The sequence below is a fragment of the Plecotus auritus genome (assembly GCF_963455305.1).
Source record: "Plecotus auritus genome assembly, chromosome: 5".
Taxonomy (NCBI): Eukaryota; Metazoa; Chordata; class Mammalia; order Chiroptera; family Vespertilionidae; genus Plecotus; species Plecotus auritus.
In genome coordinates, this window is record NC_137776.1 from 47,493,215 (window position 1) to 47,517,662 (window position 24,448).

General features: G+C 40.9%; 1 protein-coding gene across 1 annotated transcript in view; it reads right to left on the minus strand.

Annotated features, from left to right (window-relative positions):
• The window catches only part of MAP3K20 (mitogen-activated protein kinase kinase kinase 20), a 145,913-nt gene that overhangs the window by 13,774 nt on the left and 107,691 nt on the right, over positions 1–24,448 (minus strand). The window contains exons 13-16 of the mRNA XM_080668455.1: positions 23,962–23,992; positions 23,725–23,864; positions 19,840–19,902; positions 18,325–18,417 (exon numbers count right to left, since the gene is read on the minus strand). Coding sequence (XP_080524581.1) covers positions 18,325–18,417; positions 19,840–19,902; positions 23,725–23,864; positions 23,962–23,992 — 327 coding nt within the window. The remainder of the gene's footprint in view (positions 1–18,324; positions 18,418–19,839; positions 19,903–23,724; positions 23,865–23,961; positions 23,993–24,448) is intronic.

Sequence of the window (24,448 nt, forward strand, 5' to 3'; positions counted from 1 at the left end):
GATGACATGGGTGCAAGGAAGAACTCACTTTCCTTTTAAGGAAGGAAGACAATACCACAAATGTGATGATGTATGACAACTGGCCTAACTAAGTATTGGGGAGTTATGGGAAGGGGAAGGGACTCTGGGGAACAAAAGGGCAACTGTCCTAAAGGAACAACAGCCACAACTCAGCTTCTGTTGATTGTCCCTACGTGGGAATACAAGCCCAGTGATGCTAAGTTCTTTAATGTTTCATGAAAAACTGGATATCTGGATTCTTATGTGAAAACTCTTGGTTTTTTAAGTGATGGCATGTTAAATTTTCAGGAAAAGAACCATGTAATAATACAGTGCTTTACTAGTACACCATTAGCCACCAGGGGACTTTAAATTAAAACCACAATTTGATACCACTATACACCTACCAGATGGCTAAGACTGATAACACCTAATGGTGGCCAGGATTTGGAGCTACTGGATTACCAGTGGGAGTGTAAATGGTATAATTATTTTGGAAACAAGTTTTGGCAATTTATACTAAAACTAAACATACACCTATTCTATGACCCACTAAGTCTTTTCTTAGGTATTTAACCCAGAGAAATGAAAAATGACTTGCACAGCATTGTTCTGATTAGCCTTCTCATGAGAACCAAAGAGTTGGAAGCAGGCCAAGTGTTCATCAACAGAAGGATAAACTATTGTATATTCATAGAATGGAATATTACTCAGCGATACAAAGGAACCATTACTGATGCATGTAATGACATGGGTCTATCACACAAACATTACAGTGAGTGAAAGTCTTATACAAAAAGAACATACTAAGAATTCCATTTATATGACTTTCTGGAATAGACAAAACCAATCTTGTGGAAAAAATTCACAGGAGTGGTTGCTTCTGCAGATGGTATTGAATGGGAAGGGGCCTGAGGAACTTTCTGGGAGTGGTAATGCTCTACTGATGGGGATTTGGGTTATATAGGTATATGCATTAAGTAAGCAAATGCATATTGGAGATGTGTACATTTCTCATTGAACTCTAGCATACTGAAATATTTAGGAGAAAGTGTACTGATGTCTGTAAATTACTTTGAAATGCATAAAAATAAGGACTGATAGGTAGACAGATATGTGATAAAGCAAGTAGAGTAAAATGTTAATGGCTGAAGTGTGGAGGTGGGTATATGAGGTTTCACTATAAAATTTTTTCAAATTTGCTGTATGAACAATATAATATATATTGTGGGATGAATACTGTGTGTACAATTAAAAGGAAAAATAAACTCATGTCTTTGCATCATAAATTCACCTTCTTTCTTATATTCTTTGAAGGATTCTGAGAGATTAAGAATAATGTACTGAGCACCTTACGTGCTGAAACTAGAAAATGCTCTCATAGCACTAGCCCTGGAATGCTTCCTCAGCAAGCCCAGACAAAATGGTTATGAAAGAGCACTAACAGAAAGGCTGTTGAAAACCTGTTGGCTTCACAAGGAAGCTGGGGGAGCCTGATGTCTTAGGAAAACTTGTAGAAGAATTGCAGAACCAAGAGGAGCCCAGGCCTGCGGGGAGTCACCCTCTTTCTCCAGCCACAGGCACAAGAAGGAGAGACACTTAGTGATGGAAAAGGTCTATTAAAAAATGTGAAAACCTAGCTCGTGGCTAACATAAGTCAAATTAGTCACTCAGAATTGACAAATGTCTCAGTATTTCTTTGTTTTGGAGGCACTGCTACCACGGCAACATGGCCCCAGAGATAATTGGGCAGGATAATGACTCTTTGGCGTCTCAATTGCTCTTCTCTGAAACAGACTCAAGGCAGTGGCTGGGATAAAAAACCTTCAACAAGCTGAGTTTATTTAGTTCTGTTTCTTTTACCTGTCAAGTTTTGGAATTAAGTTAGTCAAAGCACAGTCAAAAGACCTTGAACTGTGTGCAAATGTCCAATTCCCTCTGCTTGGCTCTCCCATCTCACAACCCAAGTACTCCTCTGTGTCCTCATTCCTCAAAGTGCACATGCTCAGAGAAAGTCTACGGTGAGAAGGGGCTGACAGGAAGGGACTCACAACTGTGGAATGCTTACTATGCTCTAGGCATGTTGCTGGGTACTTACGCAGTTGATCTCAACTTACTTATTTGATATCCTTAATAATAGGTAACAGAGGAAAATGGGCCTCAGACGATTAAGGACTTTTCCAAAAGTTTCCTAGCCAATGAGTGGTGGAGGTGGGATGATAACAGCACAAGGCGGCCTGGCTCCCAAGTTGGAGGAGAGGCCAATGGGGAAGGACAGTTGGGAAGGGTGGCAGGATGGATTCACTGGGTGGTTTGGGGAGCTGCACAATGGGATCAGCGATTGCCAACAGGCAGGAGGGAGAAGGACCAGAGAGTATTTTGCTAATACAACCAAAAAGTCAAGTGGCCATCAGTCCTGCCCTGTTGGAGAAACAAAGATCTACATAATAGCATTATAGACCTTCTACTTTCTAAATTCCCTTTTTCTCTTATCTGAAAGAAAGACTTTCACCTGAACCATAAAGGAAAATAGCCGCAGAAGCAATAGAAGTATAATCAAGGCAGTTATAAGACAAGGGTGGCATTCTCCATTCATTAAAAAGCAGGTACTTCCTGTTACAAAGCTGGGTGAGAAGGAATGAGAATATGCATTGTTTACTTGAATTATTAACTCAATCTGTCAATGCCCTGCTATTACTCTTAGGTAGTTTCAGGGCCTCTATGATTCAATTGTTGTCTACTTAAGAAAAGTAATCCACAAAGTAATGAAATTCTTTAACTTTTGCTCAATTTCAAATTACCCTAAGGTATTCCTGGTATTTTTGTTACCCACTGAGTCATACAGTATCAATGAGCATTCTCCACACTCCTAGGATTTAAACAAGTTACTGAATTCCACAGGACCCAATTCCAGATGGAATGCCATGGAACAAGTTCTTACCCAGTTGATCACTGAAAACATTTTCATACAAATAAGATGAATTGAATTGTCAGTAATATCACTCAAAGTAACAATTCCACATATTTACAAGCCCAATATATTTACATGCACAATCATTACCTTTTCAATTCCTTGGTAGTGATAGGGACCAGATCATGGGAATGAGGGCTCTGTTTTAAAAACCATTCAGTTTAACCAGGGTGAACTATTGATTTTGGCTTGATGTGAGTGACAGAAAGGTGGGTATTGATTTTTGAATCGGAAACATTTTAGAGTCACTTTGGACGTGTGAGAATGACTCTTAATTCTGACAAGCAGAAATCAAAAGCAGGTAACTCTGTATTTTGAGAGAGCCTGTGGGGCCTCAAAGAACTCCCTTTCCAAAACTATTTCACCCATGGTGTTATTCATTCATTTGGTTGAAGATTTTGAGGATTTCTATTAAAATGAAACAATACAGGAAAGAATGATACATTAAGCCATTTACTAAGGGAGCAGCAGGAGGGGGAGATAAAAGATCACAAGTCTAAAGTCCAACTACATGAGTTTGAATCCCCCCAACTTTTTTCTCTCCCAACCTTAGCCAAGCTATATATCCTGTCGGAGCTTTAGTGTTCTTTATTTACAAATGACTGGTTGTGCTGTCTGAGGTTTAAATGAGGTAACGTAAATTAAGTTCCCAGCACAGTGCCAGAGCCAAAAAAGGAGCTCAAAGAGGAGCAATTATTATTGTTACCAATATTGGTTACCAACAGAGCTCCAGTTTGTTATTGGACTGGCTGGCCCGTTATCTAGCAGCAATTTAAGGGAATGGGCCAGAAGGTAATGAGTGTTCACTGGCAGGAAGGTATGAGGAGTGCCTAGACTTGGGATCTGGCCAGAGCAGGCAGGCTGGGTCAGAGCATCTTACGTGGGCATGAATTTGGGGATCCAGAAGACACTAAGTAACTCTAATGCCAGGGAATGACCAAGGTTGGAAAAAAGAAGAAGGTGCAGCCTGGTGGCAATATAACAATGACTGATTTTATGAATGAAATCAAAGAAGGAGCAAACTTGTATCTTCTTACATAGACGGATAAAATAACAACACCAGTTCTTCCCTTTCCTGTGTCAATGAATCCTGATGCGGCCCTACCAATAGGAACATCATCTGGAGGTACAATGGCTATGAAAAGTGATTGACAGCCAGAGAGCCTTACCTCAGATGAGGAAACTAAAACATGGAGAGATGAGGTATTTGACCAAGACAGCAAGTTGTAGAGTTCAGAATTGAACCAAGGTGGTCTACTATATGAGAGCAAGTTTCCTCTGTCTTTTCTGAATACTGAACAATCCGTGTTATGGGTTAACAAAAGTAAGAATTACAGTACAGAGGACTTTTATCTTCCAAAATCAATAAATAGTCTAAATTACCTTTTTAAATTATTTTTTATGTTTTTTTTAATTTAATAAATCTTTATTGTTCAGATTATTACAATTGTTCCTTTTTTTTCCCCCCATAGCTCCCCTCCACCTGGTTCCCACCCCACCCTCTGCCCTTACCTCTCCCCCACTGTCCTCATCCATAGGTGTATGCTTTTTGTCCAGTCTCTTCCCACACCTCCCACACCCCTTTCCCCCCGAAAATTGTCAGTCCACTCCCTTTCTATGCCCCTGATTCTATTATATTCACCAGTTTATTCTGTTCATCAGATTTTTTATTCACTTGATTTTTAGATTCACTTGTTGATAGACATGTATTACTTGTTCTTAATTTTTATCTTTACCTTTTTCTTCTTCTTCCTCTTCTTAAAGAATACCTTTCAGCATTTCATATAATACTGGTTTGGTGGTGATGAACTCCTTTAGCTTTTTCTTATCTGTGAAGCTCTTTATCTGACCTTCAATTCTGAATGATAGCTTTGCTGGGTAGAGTAATCTTGGTTGTAGGTTCTTGCTGTTCATCACTTTGAATATTTCTTGCCACCCCCTTCTGGCCTGCATAGTTTCTGTTGAGAAATCATCTGACAGTCGTATGGGTGCTGTTAGGTCTCTGTATAATATTTTTTATTTCAGTCAGTGTATGTTTAATTTCTAGTTGGTCCTTTTTCATGTCCTCGAGGGTCTCGCTAAATTTATCTGCCTTTTCTAGGAAATTCTTGAAAAACCTTATAACCGTGGTTTTGAACTCTATATCCAGTCGTTTGTTTTCCTCAATTTCTTTCATTTGTGATCTGTTTCTTTGTCTCTGCATTTTCATTGCTTCCCTGAGTTGGTAGAGTAGCTTTGTGTGATAGGTGTCCTATAGGGCACAGTGGCTCAGCCTCCCCAGTTACCTGAGGTGGACACTCTTGGTGCACCCCTTTGTGGACTGTGTGCTCAGCCTTGTTGTAGTTAAGTCTTGATTGTTGTTGGTATCACTGGGAGGAATTGACCTCCAGGCCAATTGGCTGTGAGGATCAGCTGTGTCTACGCTGGGAACACTTCTGTGATGGAGACACTCTTATGAGACAAGACTTGCAAAATTGCAAAAGTCTCTGCTCAGCCTGGATGGGGCGGAATCTCAGGGCGGAGCAGACAGCCTTGGTTTCCCATCAGCCCTGCCCTATGAGGCCCCTGGGTCTCAATGTCCCTCGGTATTCGCTGCAAGCACCTCTGAGAGAAAGCCGCCCTCCAGTTTTGCCCACTGCCAGACAGTCCAGTTTCTCCCCAAATGAGCTGGGGTTCCCAGAAACTTGCCCAGAACTGGAATTCAGCGTAGTCGGTAGCTTCTGTCTCCCTCCTGCTTTAGAAAGCCAGCCACGAACTCAGCCGCCCATGCACACAGCCGCCCATCCTCTTTGCGTGTGAGTCTCCGTACTTCAGCCTTTTGCAGCTCCTCTGAGTCTCAATGTGCTTTCCTCTTTTCTTCTAGTTGTAGAATTTCCACTGAGCCAGCTTTCCTGTGGTTCTGGATGGTGTCCATTTGTCTTTTAGTTGTAGTTTTTTGTTTTTTTTAAAATATATTTTATTGATATTTTACAGAGAAGAAGGGAGAGGGATAGAGAGCTAGAAACATCGATGAGAGAGAAACATCGATCAGCTGCCTCCTGCACACCCCCCACTGGGGATGTGCCCGCAACCAAGGTACATGCCCTTGACCAGAATCGAACCCGGGACCCTTCAGTCTGCAGGCCGACGCTCTATCCACTGAGCCAAACCGGTTTCAGCTTTTAGTTGTAGTTTTGATATTGTTGTGTGAGGCAGCAGTTTAGGTGTTTACCTATGCCGCCATCTTGGTTTCTCCCTAAATTATTTTAATGAATTCCTTTATAAGGCTCCATGGCAGAGATTAAAATACTGAGTCTCTAACAAGTCCAACATGGCCAATTTCCCCCTCCATTGTTGAAAAAGATCATTGTTAAAAGTGCCTATGGTGCCATCTCACTGTCTGTATGCTCCTTCTTGACTGATCTGGCCAAAGTCTGGAATCACAAACACTTCCTTCCAGCCCTGGAATAAAGGGCTTTGTGGCTATGTATGACTTGCACTTCCCAAACCAACAACAACCCAATCCTGTGTAGTTACACAAACAGATCATGGGACAGGTCCTGGCTACCATGGATTTTAATCTCATAACTAGATTCCCACCTGAGGACATGCCCACTGCTCATATCTGCACCCTGATGCACATTTCTTGGGGATGCTGATTACTGTTCAATAGGGAAAAGACACTGATGACCGGAGCAGAGCTGGGCACTGGGAAGCTCTTTGTTAGGGTGTTGAATAGCAAAAAAACAGTTACCCACACCTTTCTACCAGCGAGATAATCTGCCTCCCAGTGCAAATCTACAAGAAACATATGGAATTTTGTTGAGGAGAGGGGAATTTTTGCATTTGAAACTGATGAAAAGGTGACAATTCTGTTGGGTGCCCAGGATATGTACCATTTATCTGGGCAGCTGCTGAAATACCTAGATAATTTTAAGAGCAAGTGCCTGGTAGATGGAGGACAAGCAAGCATTCATTCCCTTTGAACTGCTTCAGCATTGCCAACTTTATGAAAGTTTTTTTCTGATTTAAGATTACTGGCCAAGTAAAACAGAAACTATTAACCCTATAAAGACAAAATTCTAAACAACACTCAGTTATTGAGAAATCATTATTATGTTCTTTGCAAGCTGTTTAAAATTATTTGGAGTATAAATGATGCCAAACATAGCTATCCCTACTCCCCCCCCCCGCCCCTCCCCCCCCACCACATACACACACAAATCAAGATAGCGATAAATTTTCCAAATGGGAAAAGGAATTGAAGGAAGTACAAAAGTGAAACTTTAAATATTAAATTCTGGGCAACTCAGGGAATAAAATCTCTCTAATTTTTTTCCTACCAACACTTTATTGCAAATATGAACACTACAGATTAATCTTTAAACATCTAAGGCCAAGATTTTTCAGGACATTTCAGAAGGAAACAGACCCCAAATCAGGCTTTCAGGCTCCTACAGATCACCTTTACCTGAAGGTTGCAGACAACATTTTTTAATGTATTTTTTTATTGAGGTATGATTTGCACACAATAAAGTGCAATATCTTAAGTGCACTGTTTAATAAATGTTGACTGACGTATACACCAATGTAACCACATGAACAAGCAAGTTATTTTCACTTCCCTAGAAAGTGCCCTCATGCCCTTTCCCAGCCGATCCTTCCCGCGCAACCAGAGGCACCGCCACTGTTGCAATTTCTATCACCATCGATTAATTCTGCCTGCTCTGGAACTCCCCAGAGCTGGAATTTACAGAACGCGCTGTATATATCCAGCTGTTTCCACATGGGTTTTTGAAGTGAAGCCACGCTACTTATCTTCACAGATTTACCCTGTCATAGATACCATTTTATAGATGAACAGACTGAGGCTCAGAAAATGTAGATTTGCAGAAAATTCACTTAGCTGCACTAGAATTGGAGTTTAAGTGCTGGGCATGCCCCGTCTAATGGTAGACACACTGCTGTTTAAAGTCCCCATCAGTCCTCCATCTGTTCCCCACGAATAGAGGGAAAGTAAAATCATCAGAGAACGCTCAGAATTCTAGCAAAGATGCCCCTCCACCTTACAAAGGCCTGTACCGAGGAAACATTTTAAAATATATAAAACACAGAGGTCGAAATAAACTTTTTAAGATTCAAGAGGGGGGAAGAAAGGGAAACAATCTCATAGCAGGCGACTGACGGTTGCGAAATGTAAGAAGAAACGCAAGATGAAATAAAAATACCATAGAGATGTTGGTCATGCTGGTATTAAAAGTAGTAAGATGTTGATGATTTAGGTCTCTGAAGGTGTCTTTACATGCGTTGCTATTATCTAGCTCAGCTGCTGGAACCTGCTGTTTTAAAGGCAGGAGAGGGGAACATCCCGTGCTAGCACCTGGGTTATTTATCATTATGTATCACCCGCTACACTCGATTTTATGATGCTGCCTTTAAAAGGAAGATAATGCAAGTATGGTTAATTTGCTCCTCTTCTTTATCTGTCCAGTGTCGTGACCCATCACAGCTTTGTCCCACGAGATTTGTTTTTCCACCAAAAAGAAATGCGCAAGAAACTCTCCCTAAAAATTCCATTAATAACCTCTTTCAGCGCATATAGGTTGCAGGGTCTGGAACTAAGAATGTTTTAATCTCTTCAGCAAAACAATGTCTCATAATGATGTACAGGACTATTGCTGTACTGATGAAGAATCATACATAATTCAGCACCTTTCACTTGGCACCACTGTGATGTCCTCATTAGCTGTGGCTCACAGTGTCTGTCAGATGGTGTCCATGCGAACGCAGGCATTATATTGTCTTTGAGATGTGCAGCTGCTTCCATGACACTGCCAGTATATAAAAACATGACGCCAGTTTGTTTTATTTAGTGCTAAACCTTCCAGTTTGTAAAAACAAGGCTGACACAGAGCCTGACATGAGGCAGTGAAAATAATTAGCTCTCATTTTCTCAGCCTCCTATTTCCTTCTCCCTGCTGTGTTCTCTTTCCACTAAACCACCACATGTCAGTCGAAATGGGAGGCAATTAGTGGGCTCATTTCAGTCCCCACAACTGTGCTGAAAAGAAAGTATTTATGATGGCACAATGCACAGCTGAAAGATTAAATAACATTTGCCTTTTGAAAAGAAAATGACTTCTAGCTAAATGGGCAATTTTTGATTATTCTCAAACAAGCTTAGAGTAGTTGGTTTTTAAAATACAAGAAAGGAAAATGAGTCATTTTTAGGTGAAAGAATCAAATAAAACTTGACACAGTAATGCAAATAACTGATGTTTTATTGCAAAATATGTAAATGCGTTACACTCTTAACAATGGCTTGTGTCTAAGGTCAGGGCAGATTGGTGCCAACTAGACACTAGTGGAGATAAGGTTGTTATATTGCATTTTGGGGGGTTGTTATTTGAGTTTTGTATAAAAAAGGGGCTTTGGGGATGATGGTAAAATAAAGTGAAATCAAGTGAGACATACTTTCATATGATGTATTAGACACTTGACTACCTGAAATGGTGTGGATATTAGGTGACATGTTTGAAAGGGCTTTTCTTATTTTTTAAAAACTGTATTTGAAATTGAAAGGTACTAGGTATTCATCTTAGAGAAAAGGAATAGTAAATCTTGTTATTGATTTTTGAATAATTAAGACTCTATTCTATTTCAGACTGAATATCTTAATGAATATACTAGTAGAAGGTGGTCAGGCTTACCTAATTACTACTTACATTTTTTTTTTTAATACTGAGAAATCGGCTGCAAAAGAACTTTTACCCAGGACCCTCAAAATATAAAAACAGCTCTTTTACATATTAAATTCTCCTCTCATCTTCTATGACTACAAGAAATATGATTTTTTTTTCTAATATATTTTTATTGATTTCAGAGAGGAAGGGAGAGGGAGAGAGAGATAAAAACATCAATGATGAGGAGAGAATCACTGACCAGCTGCCTCCTGCACACCCCCTAACAGGGATTGAGCCCACAACCCAGGCATGTGGCCTTGACCAGAATAGAACCCGGGACCCTTCAGTCTGCAGGCCACTGAGCCAAACTGGCTAGGGCAAGAAATATAATTTTAAAGAACCACTAGTCTAGTTAATAGGCATTGTTTACCAGTTGAGCTATTCTCAGTCCAAATCCTAATGTCCACGGTTGATACAGTCGTCATACATCTTCGCTTTTACAATATGCTACTTTTAATTTCATTTCAAATGATCTCTCCCTCTTATAGCTGATTATTTTCAAGACCTAATTGTTGGTTCAGAAAACACAGCTCACTGTGAGTTACTGAAGTCTTCTCTCTGCCGAACTTTCAATGAGCCCCAGAGGCTTTGGGAAACCTTCGTGTAAAAGCAGACATCTCCTCTACTATTATCAACATCCTAGAGTCAACAACTACAACTTTCCAACATTTTAAAAAACAATCACAAATTAAAATTTTGTCTATCTATTTTCCATAAGTATTTCCATGAGTACAAACTCAAATCCTAATCTTTGATTCATACAATATGATTAGTGCATCTGTATGAGCCAGTGCGACTCAAGGTGACCTAAGCCAACAATGGAGTCATTGGGCGGCTGGAGCTCCCTTTGAACTAACTCTGCATATAATTACAGCTGGAAACCAGCAACAATGTATTTGTAATTTGTTCAGACCAAAGTCTTTTCATGAGATCCTTGCTATTAGCTATTTTAAAAGGAATTCAGAATCTTGACTAAGAAGACCAAGAGTGATCCAATGGTGTGCTGGAGCCAGCTCTCATGGTATGAGGGCTCACATCTCTCCCTGACTCCAAGTTCAGTGATGTCAGAGTGGTAACTTGAACTTGGCTGTGGTGGGAGTATTTATTTGAACCATGGAAATATGCAAACACTGCAAGTGAGGGCTGCTTTTTCCGGGTGTTGGACATTTTCTGGCACACCATTCCCACACATCACTGGCAAGTACGAACTGAGCACCTCTCCCAGGTCCGCTTAGTTGTACAGGCCATTTGAAGTCTATCTCCACACTCTAATTAGAAATCAGCTGCATGTTGTGTAGTCAAATTCCGAACTGAATTTGTTCCTTCGCTGTCAATTAAAATTTGGTTTCCTATAGAACCTTACCACTGCAAGCTTATGTACTTAGTCACACAAACACATGTGGGTACATATATTTCCCTCTCAAAATAGTTGAACCTGGGAAATAAATTTCCCTACACTGAATTTTTAATAAATGCAAGATCTATAAGAGTAAAGAAAGTGCTAGTTTTAGCTGTTCTGAAATTTACAAAAGGTGTTGGCTTTTTACTTCCTTACAAAATCCTTTTCTTTGTGCCCTGTTATTTTATTCATGTTTATCCATTTATAAAAATTACACAATAGGGAAAAAAAGCCCTGTTTGACCGTTTTTGATATTCATAGTGCTGTGAGAAAGGGCCTGGAGATTCAATTAAGTTTATTAAATGCAACATTTTATAAAGCAATCTAATAAAGACCTAAAAGCACAATAGTGAGTGGGAAGTATTTGTAAAAAGCAGCTTTTTAACCTATAGATGAAAGAACCAGAGAGTGGGAGTGGGAGAAGGGGACAATGACTGTGTGGAAAGAGAACGTGGGAGAGGACAGGAAAAGCCTTCACTCTGATGGGCAGTTAGTGCTGCTCCCCTCTCTTCTAAACAGGCCCCTTCAAAATACGGCTCAAAAGAAACCAGAAGAGCCCTAACCGGTTTGGCTCAGTGGATAGAGCGTCGGCCTGTGGACTGAAGGGTCCCACGTTTGATTCCGGTCAAGGGCATGTACCTTGGTTGTGGGCACATCCCCAGTGGGGAGTGTGCAGGAGGCAGCTGGTCAATGTTTCTCTCTCATTGATGTTTCTAACTCTCTATCCCTCTGCCTTCCTCTCTGTAAAAAAAAATCAATAAAATATATTTAAAAAAAAAGGAACCAGAAGAGATGGTCACCTGGTGGGACGGACTGGGGTGGGGAAGCCGGGTGTTGGGGGAGACGTTGCTGTTTCTGAAGCTTTTCCAACCCCAGTCTCTTCTCTAATGGCAGGTAGTCAACATCTACCCACAGGAGCCCGGCCGCAATCATGTTTCCTCACCTCAATGGGAAAAGGAGGACATCAGGATGGGAAGGGACAAAGTGTGTGACTGCCAACAATGAATGAGTGGCCTCCCGGATAGTTCCTTCGTAACTCTGCTTTTGAATTTTTATGGCATGAAGTCTCAGAAAGATCTTAGTGAGAAAACTGCTGGGTGATTTGATAGTTTATTCCTTGGCAATTTGAGAATCAATATTCCTGACTGGTGAGTTTCTTACAGATATAATAATAAACTCTATGCAGCAGAATATTTCAATGAAAAAGGTTGGTTTCCACCCTGAGGAGTGCATGAGGCTGCCTGGGATTCTGGGAGCCCCTTTCCTTTGTGCCAAGTCAAAGGCCTTAGATTATACCCAGACGGTGTGGCCCTGTGGTTGAGCGTCCACTCATGAACCAGGAGGTCACGGTTCAATTTCCAGTCAGGGCACATGCCCGGGTTGCGGGCTTGATCCCCAGTAGGAGTGTGCAGGATGCAGCCAATCAATGATTCTCCCTCAACACTGATATTTCTATCCCTCTCTCCCTCTCTCTGAAATCAATAAAAACACATATATTTTTTTAAAAGGCCTTAGATTACAAAACACAAGGCACTTTCTACACAAAACAAAGTGGCAATTTAGTATTAACTGACCAACAGTTTTTGCTTTTTTATTACTAATATACTTGGGGGATGATGATACTTCCAAAAAGAGACAGTATGACAATATGGTTCTGCCCCTTACCAGGTGGGGACTCTGGATGAAAAACTTGACCTCTCCCTTCCTCAGTTTCCCCCGAGGGATGATACAGGGATAATGCTCCCTGTGATGGTGGGTTATAAAAATTACATGAGAAAAATGTTTGCAAAGTAGTTGCCACAGTGTCTGCCAGAGGTATAAAATAATAATAATTATCATAGGCATTTCAAGCCCCTAGCACAGGAAACTTGAGCTGAGAAAGACCCAATTTCTGCTAATTCCATGGTCATAACTTCAAGGCTGCCTCAACATACAATGCTACTTCAATTAGTAATTAATTGTACTCTTTAGAAATAGGTCAGGTAAATAGGTAAAATGCATCCTCACTAATTATTAATTTAATTTAAAATTTCAGTGAGTGAAGCCTTTGGTCCAATCATTTTCTCTGCCAGGTTGTCTCAAAAAAGGAAAGGAAAGGAAAGGAAAGGAAAGGAAAGGAAAGGAAAGGAAAGGAAAGGAAAGGAAAGGAAAGGAAAGGAAAGGAAAGGAAAGGAAAGGAAAGGAAAGGAAATAGCTATTTCATTTGTGGAAGGATCTTGAAGTGTAGATGGTGCTAGGGTCTGGTGAGAGCCTGGTTCTCCAGAGGGGTATGTCAGCGAGGACTAAGATCCAGGCAAGCACAGTGGCTCTTGACCACAGTAGCAGGCACAAGCTCTCACATGTGATTGGCTTTGCTCAGTTGGACAAAGCAACCTTACTTTGGTGTTACAATTCATCTGGCTGTAAATAAGGCTTAAAAAATGTTAGTATGGAAGACATAAACAAATGGAAGAACATACCATGTTCATGGATTAGTAGAATCAACATCATTAAAATGTCCATATTACCCAAAGCAATCTACAGATTCAATGCAATCCCCTTTGAAATATCAATGGCATACTTCAAAGATCTAGAACAAACTCTCCAAAAATTCATCTGGAATAAAAAAAGATCCTGAATAGCCACAGCAATCTGGAGAAAGAAGAACAAAGTTGGAAGGATCACAATACAAGATATCAAGCTATATTACCAAGCCACGGTTCTCAAAATTGCCTGGTACTGGCACAAGAACAGACATATAGACCAATGGAACAGAACAGAGAACCCAGAAATTGACCCAAGCCAGTATGCTCAATTAATATTTGACAAAGGAGGCAAGAGTATACAATGGAGTCAAGACAGTCTCTTCAGTAAATGGTGTTGGGAAATTTGATCAGATACATGCAAAAAAATGAAATTAGATCACCAACTTACACCATAAACAAAAACAAATTCAAAATGGCTAAAGGACTTAAATGTAAGATGGGAAACCATAGAAATCCTACAAGACTCCATAGGCAGCAAAATAGCAGACATATTTCGTAGCAATGTCTTTACCGACATGGCTCCTAGGGCTATGGAGACTAAGAAGAAAATAAACAAGTGGGACTACATCAAAATAAAAAGCTTCTGCACAGCAAAAGAAACCATCAACAAAACAGCAAGAAAGCCCACTGCATGGGAGAACATACTTGCCAATGATATTTCAGATAAGGGTTTAATCTCCAAAATTTACAGAGAACTCACACAACTTAACAAAAGGAAGATAAAAGATCCAATCAAAAAATGGGCAATGGACCTAAATAGACACTTTTCGAAAGAGGACATACAGAAGGCTGACATATGAAAACATGCTCAAAGTCACTAATCATCCGAGAGATGCAAATCAAAACAACAATGAGATACCATCTCACACCTTTCAGAATGGCTATCATCAACAAATTAACAAACGACAAGTGCTGGCAAGGATGTGGAGAAAAAGGAACCCTCGTGCACTGCTGGTGGGAATGCAGACTGGTGCAGCCACTGTGGAAAACAGTATGGAGTTTCCTCAAAAAGTTAGAAATCCCACCTCTAGGACTATTTCCCAGGAAACCAGAAACACCAATCAGAAAGGATATATGCACCCCTATGTTCATAGCAGCACAATTTATAATAGCTAAGATTTGGAAACAATCTAAGTGCCCATCAGCAGATGAGTGGATTGAAAAACTGTGGTATATCTACACAATGGAATACTACGCTGCTGTAAAAAAGAAGTAAGTTTTACCATTTGCAATAGCATGGATAGAATTGGAGAGCATTATGCTAAGCGAAATAAGCCAGTTGGAGAAAGATAAATATCACATGATCTCACTCATATGTGGGATATAATGAACAACATAAACTGATGAATAAGAATAGATCCAGAGACAAATGGCAGGGGACGGGGGGTTAGAGAGGAACCAAAGGACTTGCATGCATGCATATTAGCATAACCAATGGACACAGACACTGGGATGGTAGGGGCTTTCCAGGGGTGGGACTGGCTGGGGTGGGGGGGAGGGCGCAGTGTCAAGCAGGGAAAAAGGAGACATATGTAAAACTTTAGACAATAAATAAATAAATAAATAAATAGAAAAAAATGTTAGTATGAATTCTTAGACCAAAAGGTTGACAGATCTTTCAATAAAAGGCTTTTCCTCTTCCTATGTTTGTATATTTGTGTATAAGGTCATATTTTCATGGTTTCCTCTTAACAGGTCAGTTACTTAGCTGACATTCCAATTGTACATGGTATTTAGCTGGTGGTCCTTCTTAGATGCAATGGGAAAAGGTAGCTACTATTTCCATGATACAAGCACTGTCAGACATTATCCCTAGTGGCTGTCATTAGAACACATCTTTCATTTTATTTGTAAAAGAAGAAGTGAAATGGACAGCCAATTTCCCAGGTTTGGAGAGAATTTCTGAAGCTCCAATGTCCTCTTGTAACTCACTCTGGTCATGGAAACAGGGCCAAAGGCTCTATCTTTTCCATGAAGATGGGTATGTAAGAACTCAGTTAACTGGGATTTTGAGGATATCCTTTTTCAGGTCTACCTTTAAGGGTCAAAGTAACAAAATTTTCATGTGGGGAATTTCAATTTAAAGTGCTTCTGTAAGAAAATATTTCATAATGTAAGGGTATAGGCTGGCATAACCATCTGGTTTAGAACTGGAGAGTAATTTATTATAGTATTAGTTTATGAACGTTTACAAATGGCTCAAAAACCTTGGGTCAGGTATGAGAGAGAGCACTTGTTTAATACAGAGGCGATAATAAAGATGTAATTTCTGGACTCAGCTCTATCCTCACCTCAGCTAACACTCGCTTTCTATCAGTTTTCTAACCAGTGATGACAATACTAAGCACAGTTAAATAATGTGAAAGGTTTGGCAGTCAGGAAGCTTATTTAGGTTTTCAAAGATCTATTATATGGACCACAGTAGAAGTAAAATTTCTCAGAGAAATGCCAGGGGGATAAATGAGATGACATTTATGAAATAACCTTCGCTCTTTGGAAAGAAGTACTCTCTAAGCATAAGCTTCAAACACTATATTCAGGGAATTATTTGCAAACAACCCCTTCAGGCCTGTTTCAAAATTCATCCCTTCCAAAAAAGCTTTTCCTGGTTAAACTCACCCATTTCAGTTGCTTCTTTATACTATTAGCACCTTGGCATTACATCCACATTGACTTTCACTTTTTGACCTATTATACTATAACATCACCTGTCCTGCTGCCACACTAGAATCTTTGGTACCATCCTGGCTCCTCCCTTCCACTCACCCATCTCCAGCTAGTGACAAAGTCTGTTCAAGCCCGTCTCAGAGTGTCCTTGAACCCATGGCACTGCACTGCCACAGCTTGATAAGCTATTGGCTCCTTGCAAGCCGTAACTGTACTTTTTGACTTTGTATTATGGAGTATTTAGCCTAGAGCCAGGCACACTGGAAGTCCTCAGTAAATGTGTGCTGAATGAATGGGGGAAATTCCCCCGCGCGGGTGACCAAGGATCAGCAGAATATCAAAGGTTGTGGTGATTTTAGGCTTTGTGAATAACCAATGACTCAAGAAGTCTACACAATTATGGTCAAAAACAGACTGCTGTATTTGGTATCAAATGTCATTTATAGCTTCTAATATTTACTAAGCAATTATTTTTTAATTTTCCACATTAACAAATCATTTCTTTGTTAGCTGAAAATGAATTTCTTGGTTGAGACTACCCTTGACTAAGTCTGTCAAGAAAGTTCTTTCCTCTTCTTTTATCACTTACAAGCCATTAAAACATTAAAAAAAAATAAAAAACACAGAGTACCCATCAATTAAGTGCCATGAGGCCGAGAATACTAAAGAAGGCAAATTAAAATGTGCAACTTGTTTAACATGAGATGGGCTCAAAGGTGCTCACCGCTACAGAATCTCAGGGTTAGAAGGTCCTATGCTTGCTGTTGGAGAGAGAGGAACTTACTGTCCTTCCCCCTTTCTGTGGCTGTTTCTAACAACAGGCATAGGTAGACAATGGCCCATTTGCAGAGGGAAAATAAAAATATTCATAGACGGGACACCTGGAGAGAGAGCAGCTCTCACTCCACCAAGTTATGTGGCTCAAACAAGGGAAGTAAATATTTCCCTTCAGCAAAAGCATTAATACAGCTGCAGCAGTGCAGGAAAGACACACTGTCAGCTGTCTAGAAAGAGCATCTTTGGAAGCCCCTGGTGAAATGTCAACCCTTTGCAACAATTTCAATTCATTCCCAAGCACTGGTTCCAGGCATGGCCTGGGTCAGCCTCCTTTAATTAGTGAAGAGCCAGTGGGCTGACACCAGCCCTACCAGAGCAACTGGCCAGCAAGCATGTCAAACCCGCGGCTGGGCCGCATGCATCACTTGTGGCCCGCCAGCCGTGAGTTTGACATGCTTAGAGGAGCTGCATTTATGTACAAGGTCTCGGGCTGCCTCCAAGGAAAGGTACAAATCGTGCAGTAGTTAAAAGCTTGGTTCTGGGGTCTGAGAGGCCTGCATTCAAATCCTTATTCTGCTATTTCCTAGCCATGTTACCCTTGGACAAGTTATTTTATCTTCCAGAGCCGCAGTTTCCCCATTTGTAAATGGGTGAAAACAACATCAGCACCTCAGTACTGCATACCTGGAACGTCATATGTGCTCAATTAGAAGGTATCATTATTACTAGTTATCTGTGGGAATCCAAAGGAACACAATCCTTTATGGTTCCAATTCATATGCTGCCTGGGCCGAAGAAGTTTTCCAGACTTTAACTATAACAGAGTGAAGCCTGCCTGAATGAATCTTGGTCAAATGTCCTGCTGCCCTATTTAGAGCTAATAATTTGAGTTTCCATGTTGCCTACTGTTCCATTCTCAGCGTTGTTTTACTCTTGATATTAAAAATTGCTTCCCCTTAGGAAACAGGAAACAAGCCGCTGTGATGCAAAGCAGCATAAACACTCAGTCCGCATTCACCCCTCCCTGTCCACGCTGTACTGTTTCCTTGAGGGTTTGGGTGGCGAGAGAGTCAGGTTCCTAGAAGGGATGACAGAGGCAGCTGGCAGAGTTTCAACTAAAGTCTAATTTATAAAGTCTATAAATGTACTCAGAATCAAGTCACCAGCTGGGAGGAGGGGGGGTATATAAAACCACAGAATACCAGGAGAGAAAAAGAATAAATGAGGTTGAAATTTATCCAAACAACTTAAAACACAATTTACCTGTGGGCCTGTTTCTGGCTTCAAGTGAAAACCAAAAACAAGTTCAAGGTTCACTATTTTTTCCTCATTTTCTTCGGGTTCACCTACTGAGTCCTAAAACAGAAAACCAAACACCATTTATTCTAGATAGAATTTTTACTTTTACTTCTCATGTAAAAGAGATGATTTCTCAGCACCAGTTGTTCCATTCTAATATATTTTTTAACTTTTGGTTATTTTTTGGAATAAGATTCAAAATTACAATTACTTAAAGCAATGGAATGACATCTTAAGCTTTTGAGAACTTTCCCGAGTGATTTATCTCACCTGCTCCAGGTTGAATGTCACCAGCTTACATTTTTCACAGTGCTTCTTGCATTGTGTAATTTTACCCCAGAAATGCACGGAGCACCTGGAGATGCACTGAGAGACTTTACCTTGAGTGTTTCACAGCACTCAAAATATTTACAAACTCTTTCCAAAGAGGAATTAGCAGTTCCGAGAGCATAAGCGGATGGAGGACCAAGCAGAGGAACAAATGAGCCTTCTAGGGCTTAGAGATGAAAAACCATACTTGTTAATGATTGAGAATTCTGCGTATTAAGAGCAAGTATCTGGAGATTACGATATGGGATGTGAGTTTAAGGTTTAAGACTGGTGAATGGCTTCTAAGTATTATGATATTTGCTATCAAAATTGAAACAAAAATTCCCAAGTGAATTTTCTTAAGTGATACATAGACAATTCAGGAACAAGTCACTAATGTTTTTTTCTTGAAGGGAGTAAGTATTCTAATTCTTATTAATATGCTTTTACTTATTTCATAGATGTTGGAGACCTTTGTCTTTCAATCATTTTAAATGATGTCAAAAACTGGTTCAGTGAGAATATAAGCCATAAAAACAACTGGTAACGTGAAAATTAAGCACAGTTAAATAATGTGAAAGGTTTGGCAGTCAGGAAGCTTATTTAGGTTTTCAAAGATCTATTATATCGACCACAGTAGAAGTAAAATGATCCCCAACTCTGTATTTTCTTAAAATAAAAAATTTAAAAATCTAAAAAAAAGAGCAAGTATCTACTTATTTAACAACAAAGTATACCATATACCTTTAGACTATATTCAAAAGAATATGTCACAAATACTAATATGTTGTTCAAACAATAACCCTCCCACCCCAAAATGCAAGTGACCATCCTGAGCTCAGGTATGTGAATTCCTTCAGTGACTTATGAGTCAGGCAAAGGTCTCCAGAGCCAGGTGGGAGGCCAGAGGTTGACACTTCCATCCTCTAGCCACTAAGGTGACATGTGTAGTTCTTATCACGAATGTATTGTTAATGTTTCAACTTTCAGGGAATAAGGGTGTTCAATTTAAACAAATCCTGAGCTTCACTCAAAGGGCCTTTTGTTGGACAGATATGATTAAATTTCACTTCAAACAACAGTTCCCAACACTGGCAAATTTAGGTGTGGAGGTGGCAGGTGCATATGTCGATAAAAGCATATTCTCAGTAAGAAAAAAACCTTACTTACCTTAATTAGTGGTGGGAAGTGAAACAAGTTTAGATAATCATGGGTTAATTTCTCAATGGCTGACTGTAAAAAAAAATCACATGGCTTTATTAATGGTCCGATAATGCCGAGAGGATTAAAATTATTGTGCACATATAAAGGCATTCTTTATGTAGTTCATAAAATATCTTGGGGATGTTAATATCCAATATCTATGGAGAATAAACCTGACTGTTCACAGTATTATATACAGTTTGTAATTATTTAATGGAACAGGAAGATATTTAAGAATTTAAATCTCAGACTAAACAATAAATAAAACCATTCTTCAATCACAGGTGTAATAGTGACAAGTTGATGTTCCAGTGTATAGAATGCAGTTGTCACCCTGAGGTACTGGGAAAAACAACAAAGAACATGAATAAGTCACCAGAGACCTTCATTAAGGCTGAAATCTCACCGAAGGGTTTGCTGCTTTGTAAGGGCTTTTCTATGGGTATGTATCCAACACTCCCTCCCCCAATGAATCACAAAGAACTCTTAAAGGACAGGAGGACAATTTAAATTATGATTCTTTTTTATACTCATCAGGTGTAATCCGGCTTTTCTGTGAACTGAACATATCATATAGAGAGTAAAAAGTGCCAAATGTGAGAAAAATTAGATGCATTTTATAAAGTGAAATGAAAGCTGTTGACACTTGACAATGTAGTGAACACTTACTGGATGTTCAACCCTATCCCTTGTACACGGCCCCTCCACATGAGGGAGCCAAGACCGGCTCAAAGGGACCACTGAGCAGCAGAAGGGTCAGAGACCACTCCAATGACCTCCTGTTTAAGGGCTTAGACTCTTAGAGAAGGTATACAATAATGCCTGTGCCTACATTAGTGAAAGAACAGAGAATGAAGGGCCCATTCTCCCCATCAGTGTGTGTGTGTGTGTGTGTGTGTGTGTGTGTGTGTGTGTGTAACAGTTCTGACAAGTAGCATGAGGACTCCTCTAGTCTGGAGGTACTCATCCAGTACCCCATCCCAAAAGGCCCAGCTTGAAGCACTGTGTATCCTTAGTACCCCAAGTACTAGTATATGCAGTTCCCTCCTGGAGCAAGTTTCCATGACTCTTTTTCCTTAATTTTCCCCTCTCATATATAAGCTTATTTGTCAGAATTACCTGCCATGTAGCTGAGTTTAACAGAGTGTCGCCTGTTGGCTGAGCCCCACTACATGTCCCTCTAACATAGGCTGGCTCTGGCAGTCAGGTGGAGGGTCCACCACTCTGAAAACCACATGCAGACTCACCTGGGAGCTTGAGAGGAGTCTTGAGGGTGGCCACACCCTCTTTTGGAGCAAAGGACACTGCACTGCCCCTCCCCACCTGGTAGCCTCCCACAGTGGCGTTTTCTCTATGCGTGTGTTTCTGGGCTTCTCCGTAGCATGGACCATTTCTATAAAGCTTTTCAACCGCTGGCTTCTGTGACTGTTCTCTGCTCCCTGTGCTACTTCCTACAGCTCTCTTACCTGGGCTGCCCTTCCTTCTCTCCATTCACACGTTCCTACCCTGGCCAGGCCTTATTATTCTCTATTCCATAGCCTCTGAACTGGTATTTCAAAATCCAGCCTTTCCTTTCTAACCCACTTGATAACTTCCAGAAGCAAAGTTTTAAACATGTCAATTCTCAAAATTTCCAATAGTCCCCACAGACCCCAGGTCCCAGGTCCCATCCCAGCTCCCAGGCCTGAAGTCATACGCTGTCCATGTCTCTCCTGCTTTGTGTATGCTGAGTTCCCTGCACCTGGGCTTCCTTCGGACAGAGACACACACTGTTCCTTTGGATTCTCTTCTGCTGCTCTTCTTCTCTCTTAACTCCTTCTCTCTGTCTCGACCAATGTTCTTTCCTTTCCCACTCCCATCTACATTCCAAATTTTGTCTTTCCTTCAAGATCCAGCTTAAGGGCACCCACCCCCTGATGTTTCCCCTCTCTGTTCCCCCCCACCCCCGCTACTGCCCCTCCCAAGAGGAGGTAATGTAGTAGTAACTTTCCTCCAAATGGCCAAGACCCTGTATTATGAGAAGTTGTATGTGCATGCTTTATCTCTTCTCCAGGACATAAATTCCTTTGGGGAGAATTCTCCTTTGTGTTTTTTCAGGCCCAGTCTTGCAATGAGTAGGCATTTGCTGAACTTGTTGAACAATAGCCAATAGGTTTGGACACTGCTTGCCTTCATGATACCAACTTGGCATGCACAGGGCACTTTGGCTGTCCTAGACCAAGTCTGGGAATATTTCCATCACCATGGGCTTTGGTGAGGTGTCACAGCTTGCCCCTCCCCCCCTTTCTTCCTGACTGCTCCTTAAGGAGTGTGGTCCCTTTTCAAAGCCAGCAGAGGGGGAGGGGAGGTAGGAGCATCTTATTGGGCAGCTGTCAAATAACATAAACTTTACCAGATTTCTCTCTTGGAACCCTGACACTTCTTTGTACTAGAAAAATAATTTTTCCTACTATAGGCCATCTAAGCCAGCATAACTTTTGGGGATGGACTTGCCCACACCCAGAGGTCGAGATTAAATTAATATTTGCCAGCCTTTGAAGTGTATGCCTATGCATGAGGTTTCCTGCCCATCTATTGAGAGGGAAAAGACTTTAAGGTTGAGGCTAAGCCAGCACTTAAGGGCTGCTGAGGGCTATAAGGATGTTCCTTCCATGGATCCAGAGCCCACAAAAAATGCAAGTAGATGGTTCTCTTTGGACCACAGGGGATTTCCCTGGAAAGGCTAGTATCAGGGGCTCTAATTGAGGCAAAGGGAAAAATAGTTGGCATGTTGGTTGAGGTTACAAAGATGTGAATTTGGATGGAGCTGCTTTTCTACATTCCCTTCTTTATTCAATTTCTCTTCTTTCTAACATGTGTCCACCCCTCCATCCACCCACACTGGGGCTGAGGAAGTTTTGGGAGCAAACTTGATTTTATCCTAAGATCTTGCTCAAAATGTCCTCTGATTAATAGCAATGCTGCAAAGATGCCAGAAATTCTTATTTGGTTTCAGTAACTAAAACAAACAAACACACAAACAGATCTGGTTGCTAAACTATAAGAAAGGAACAATAAAAACAGAGGCTTAGCTTTGAAACTGTTCAAGACTGAAGTTTTGGGATCAATGTGAGAATTTCCTGAGAAAATGAGGGTTTAAAGTACATGTATGGTATGTCTATTGCAGGTCAAAATTATGAAGATTAGAAACTGAATACACACACATTCCTATCATCTGAGGTACTGCAGTGGCTCAGGTTCTTCCCAATCCATGGACAAGTTCCATCATCCTTAGGGATTTCTAATTCCTAGCCTCTCTGGCCTTAAATGAAGTTGCATCCTGCTATTCTGGGTCAGACACCAGTTCTGCAGGCACCCACTGCCTTATTTCCAGGTCCTCTGGCACACCAAGCTTCCTCCCACCCGGGCTTTCCACAGGCATACTCTCCCCCCAGAACACCTCTTCCTACCCCCTTCACCTGGTTAACACCTTCTTGTTCTTCAGCTCTTAACTCCTTCACAACTTCTTCACAGAAGCCCCTCCTCATCCCAACCTCACCTCTTCTTTGTGGCATTTTTTACATCTGTCATTTTACCAATGTTGCATGATTAATACCTATCTTCTCCTCTAGACTAGAGACTTCCTGAGGACCTGGGTGTGATCGTCAGGAGTATCCAGGTGACCTCTGCTGTGTCAGGTATTAAGCCTTTTGTTGTTGGCTTATGAGGAGGAATAATCAGCTGGTGTGGACATGGTTCAGTACAACCAGCGCAGCTGTGAGTCTGTCCTCAGCCGCCCACAGACCACGTGCTCGGCTACAGAGCAGGCGCTCAGGGAGGATTTGTGGACTGCTCTCCCCCTTTCTGAGGTACCTTTAAATGAATGATGTGCCCCTTGGAGACAATGCCCATGTCCTTCAAGTCTTCTTCCTCCAGGAGAAGCAGGCGCTTTCCCGTAATGTTGTTTTCCTTAAACAAGCTCGCGTACACGCTCATCTCTGCTGAAGAGTCACCTGAAGGGAGGGATTAGAAGGTGGAATAATATTAGATGAAATCATGTCCACAGCAAAGTTAACTCCATGAATTAAGAAGGTAAATTATTCCACTTGCCTTTTCTGACGAGCTGCTGAACCCAAAAATACTGCGAAAGAGAGGACATACAGAGTTTTCAAGATTCATAGATGATCCACAGCCAGACTTAGCAATAAAAATCTATAGTTCTCAAGAGGTTAAAATATCTTGAATTTTGGCTCAACCACCAAGGTAAAATAGAAAATTTTCTTTTTATGATTTTAAAAACTTCAAGCTTTTACATTGGAGCTTTCTCTCTCTTTGGGGGTCTTGGACACTTGGTGGATATTGGTTTTCCTCCTTATCTGGGAGGAAAAATATTTTAAAATCCTTTCAAGAAGGTTCTTATAATGGTTTTCCATTTGTGTCCCCAGGATTGTTGAGGGGCACTGGTTTAGCCAGAAGTTGTATGAGTAACAGGGACCACACAGCAGTGGACAGAGAAATGGGTAGAATTTTTCCTCTGTTCTGGGCCTGGTCATGAAGTAGGTATGTGGCCCAAGACAGCTAAAGCATGGAGCTTCTT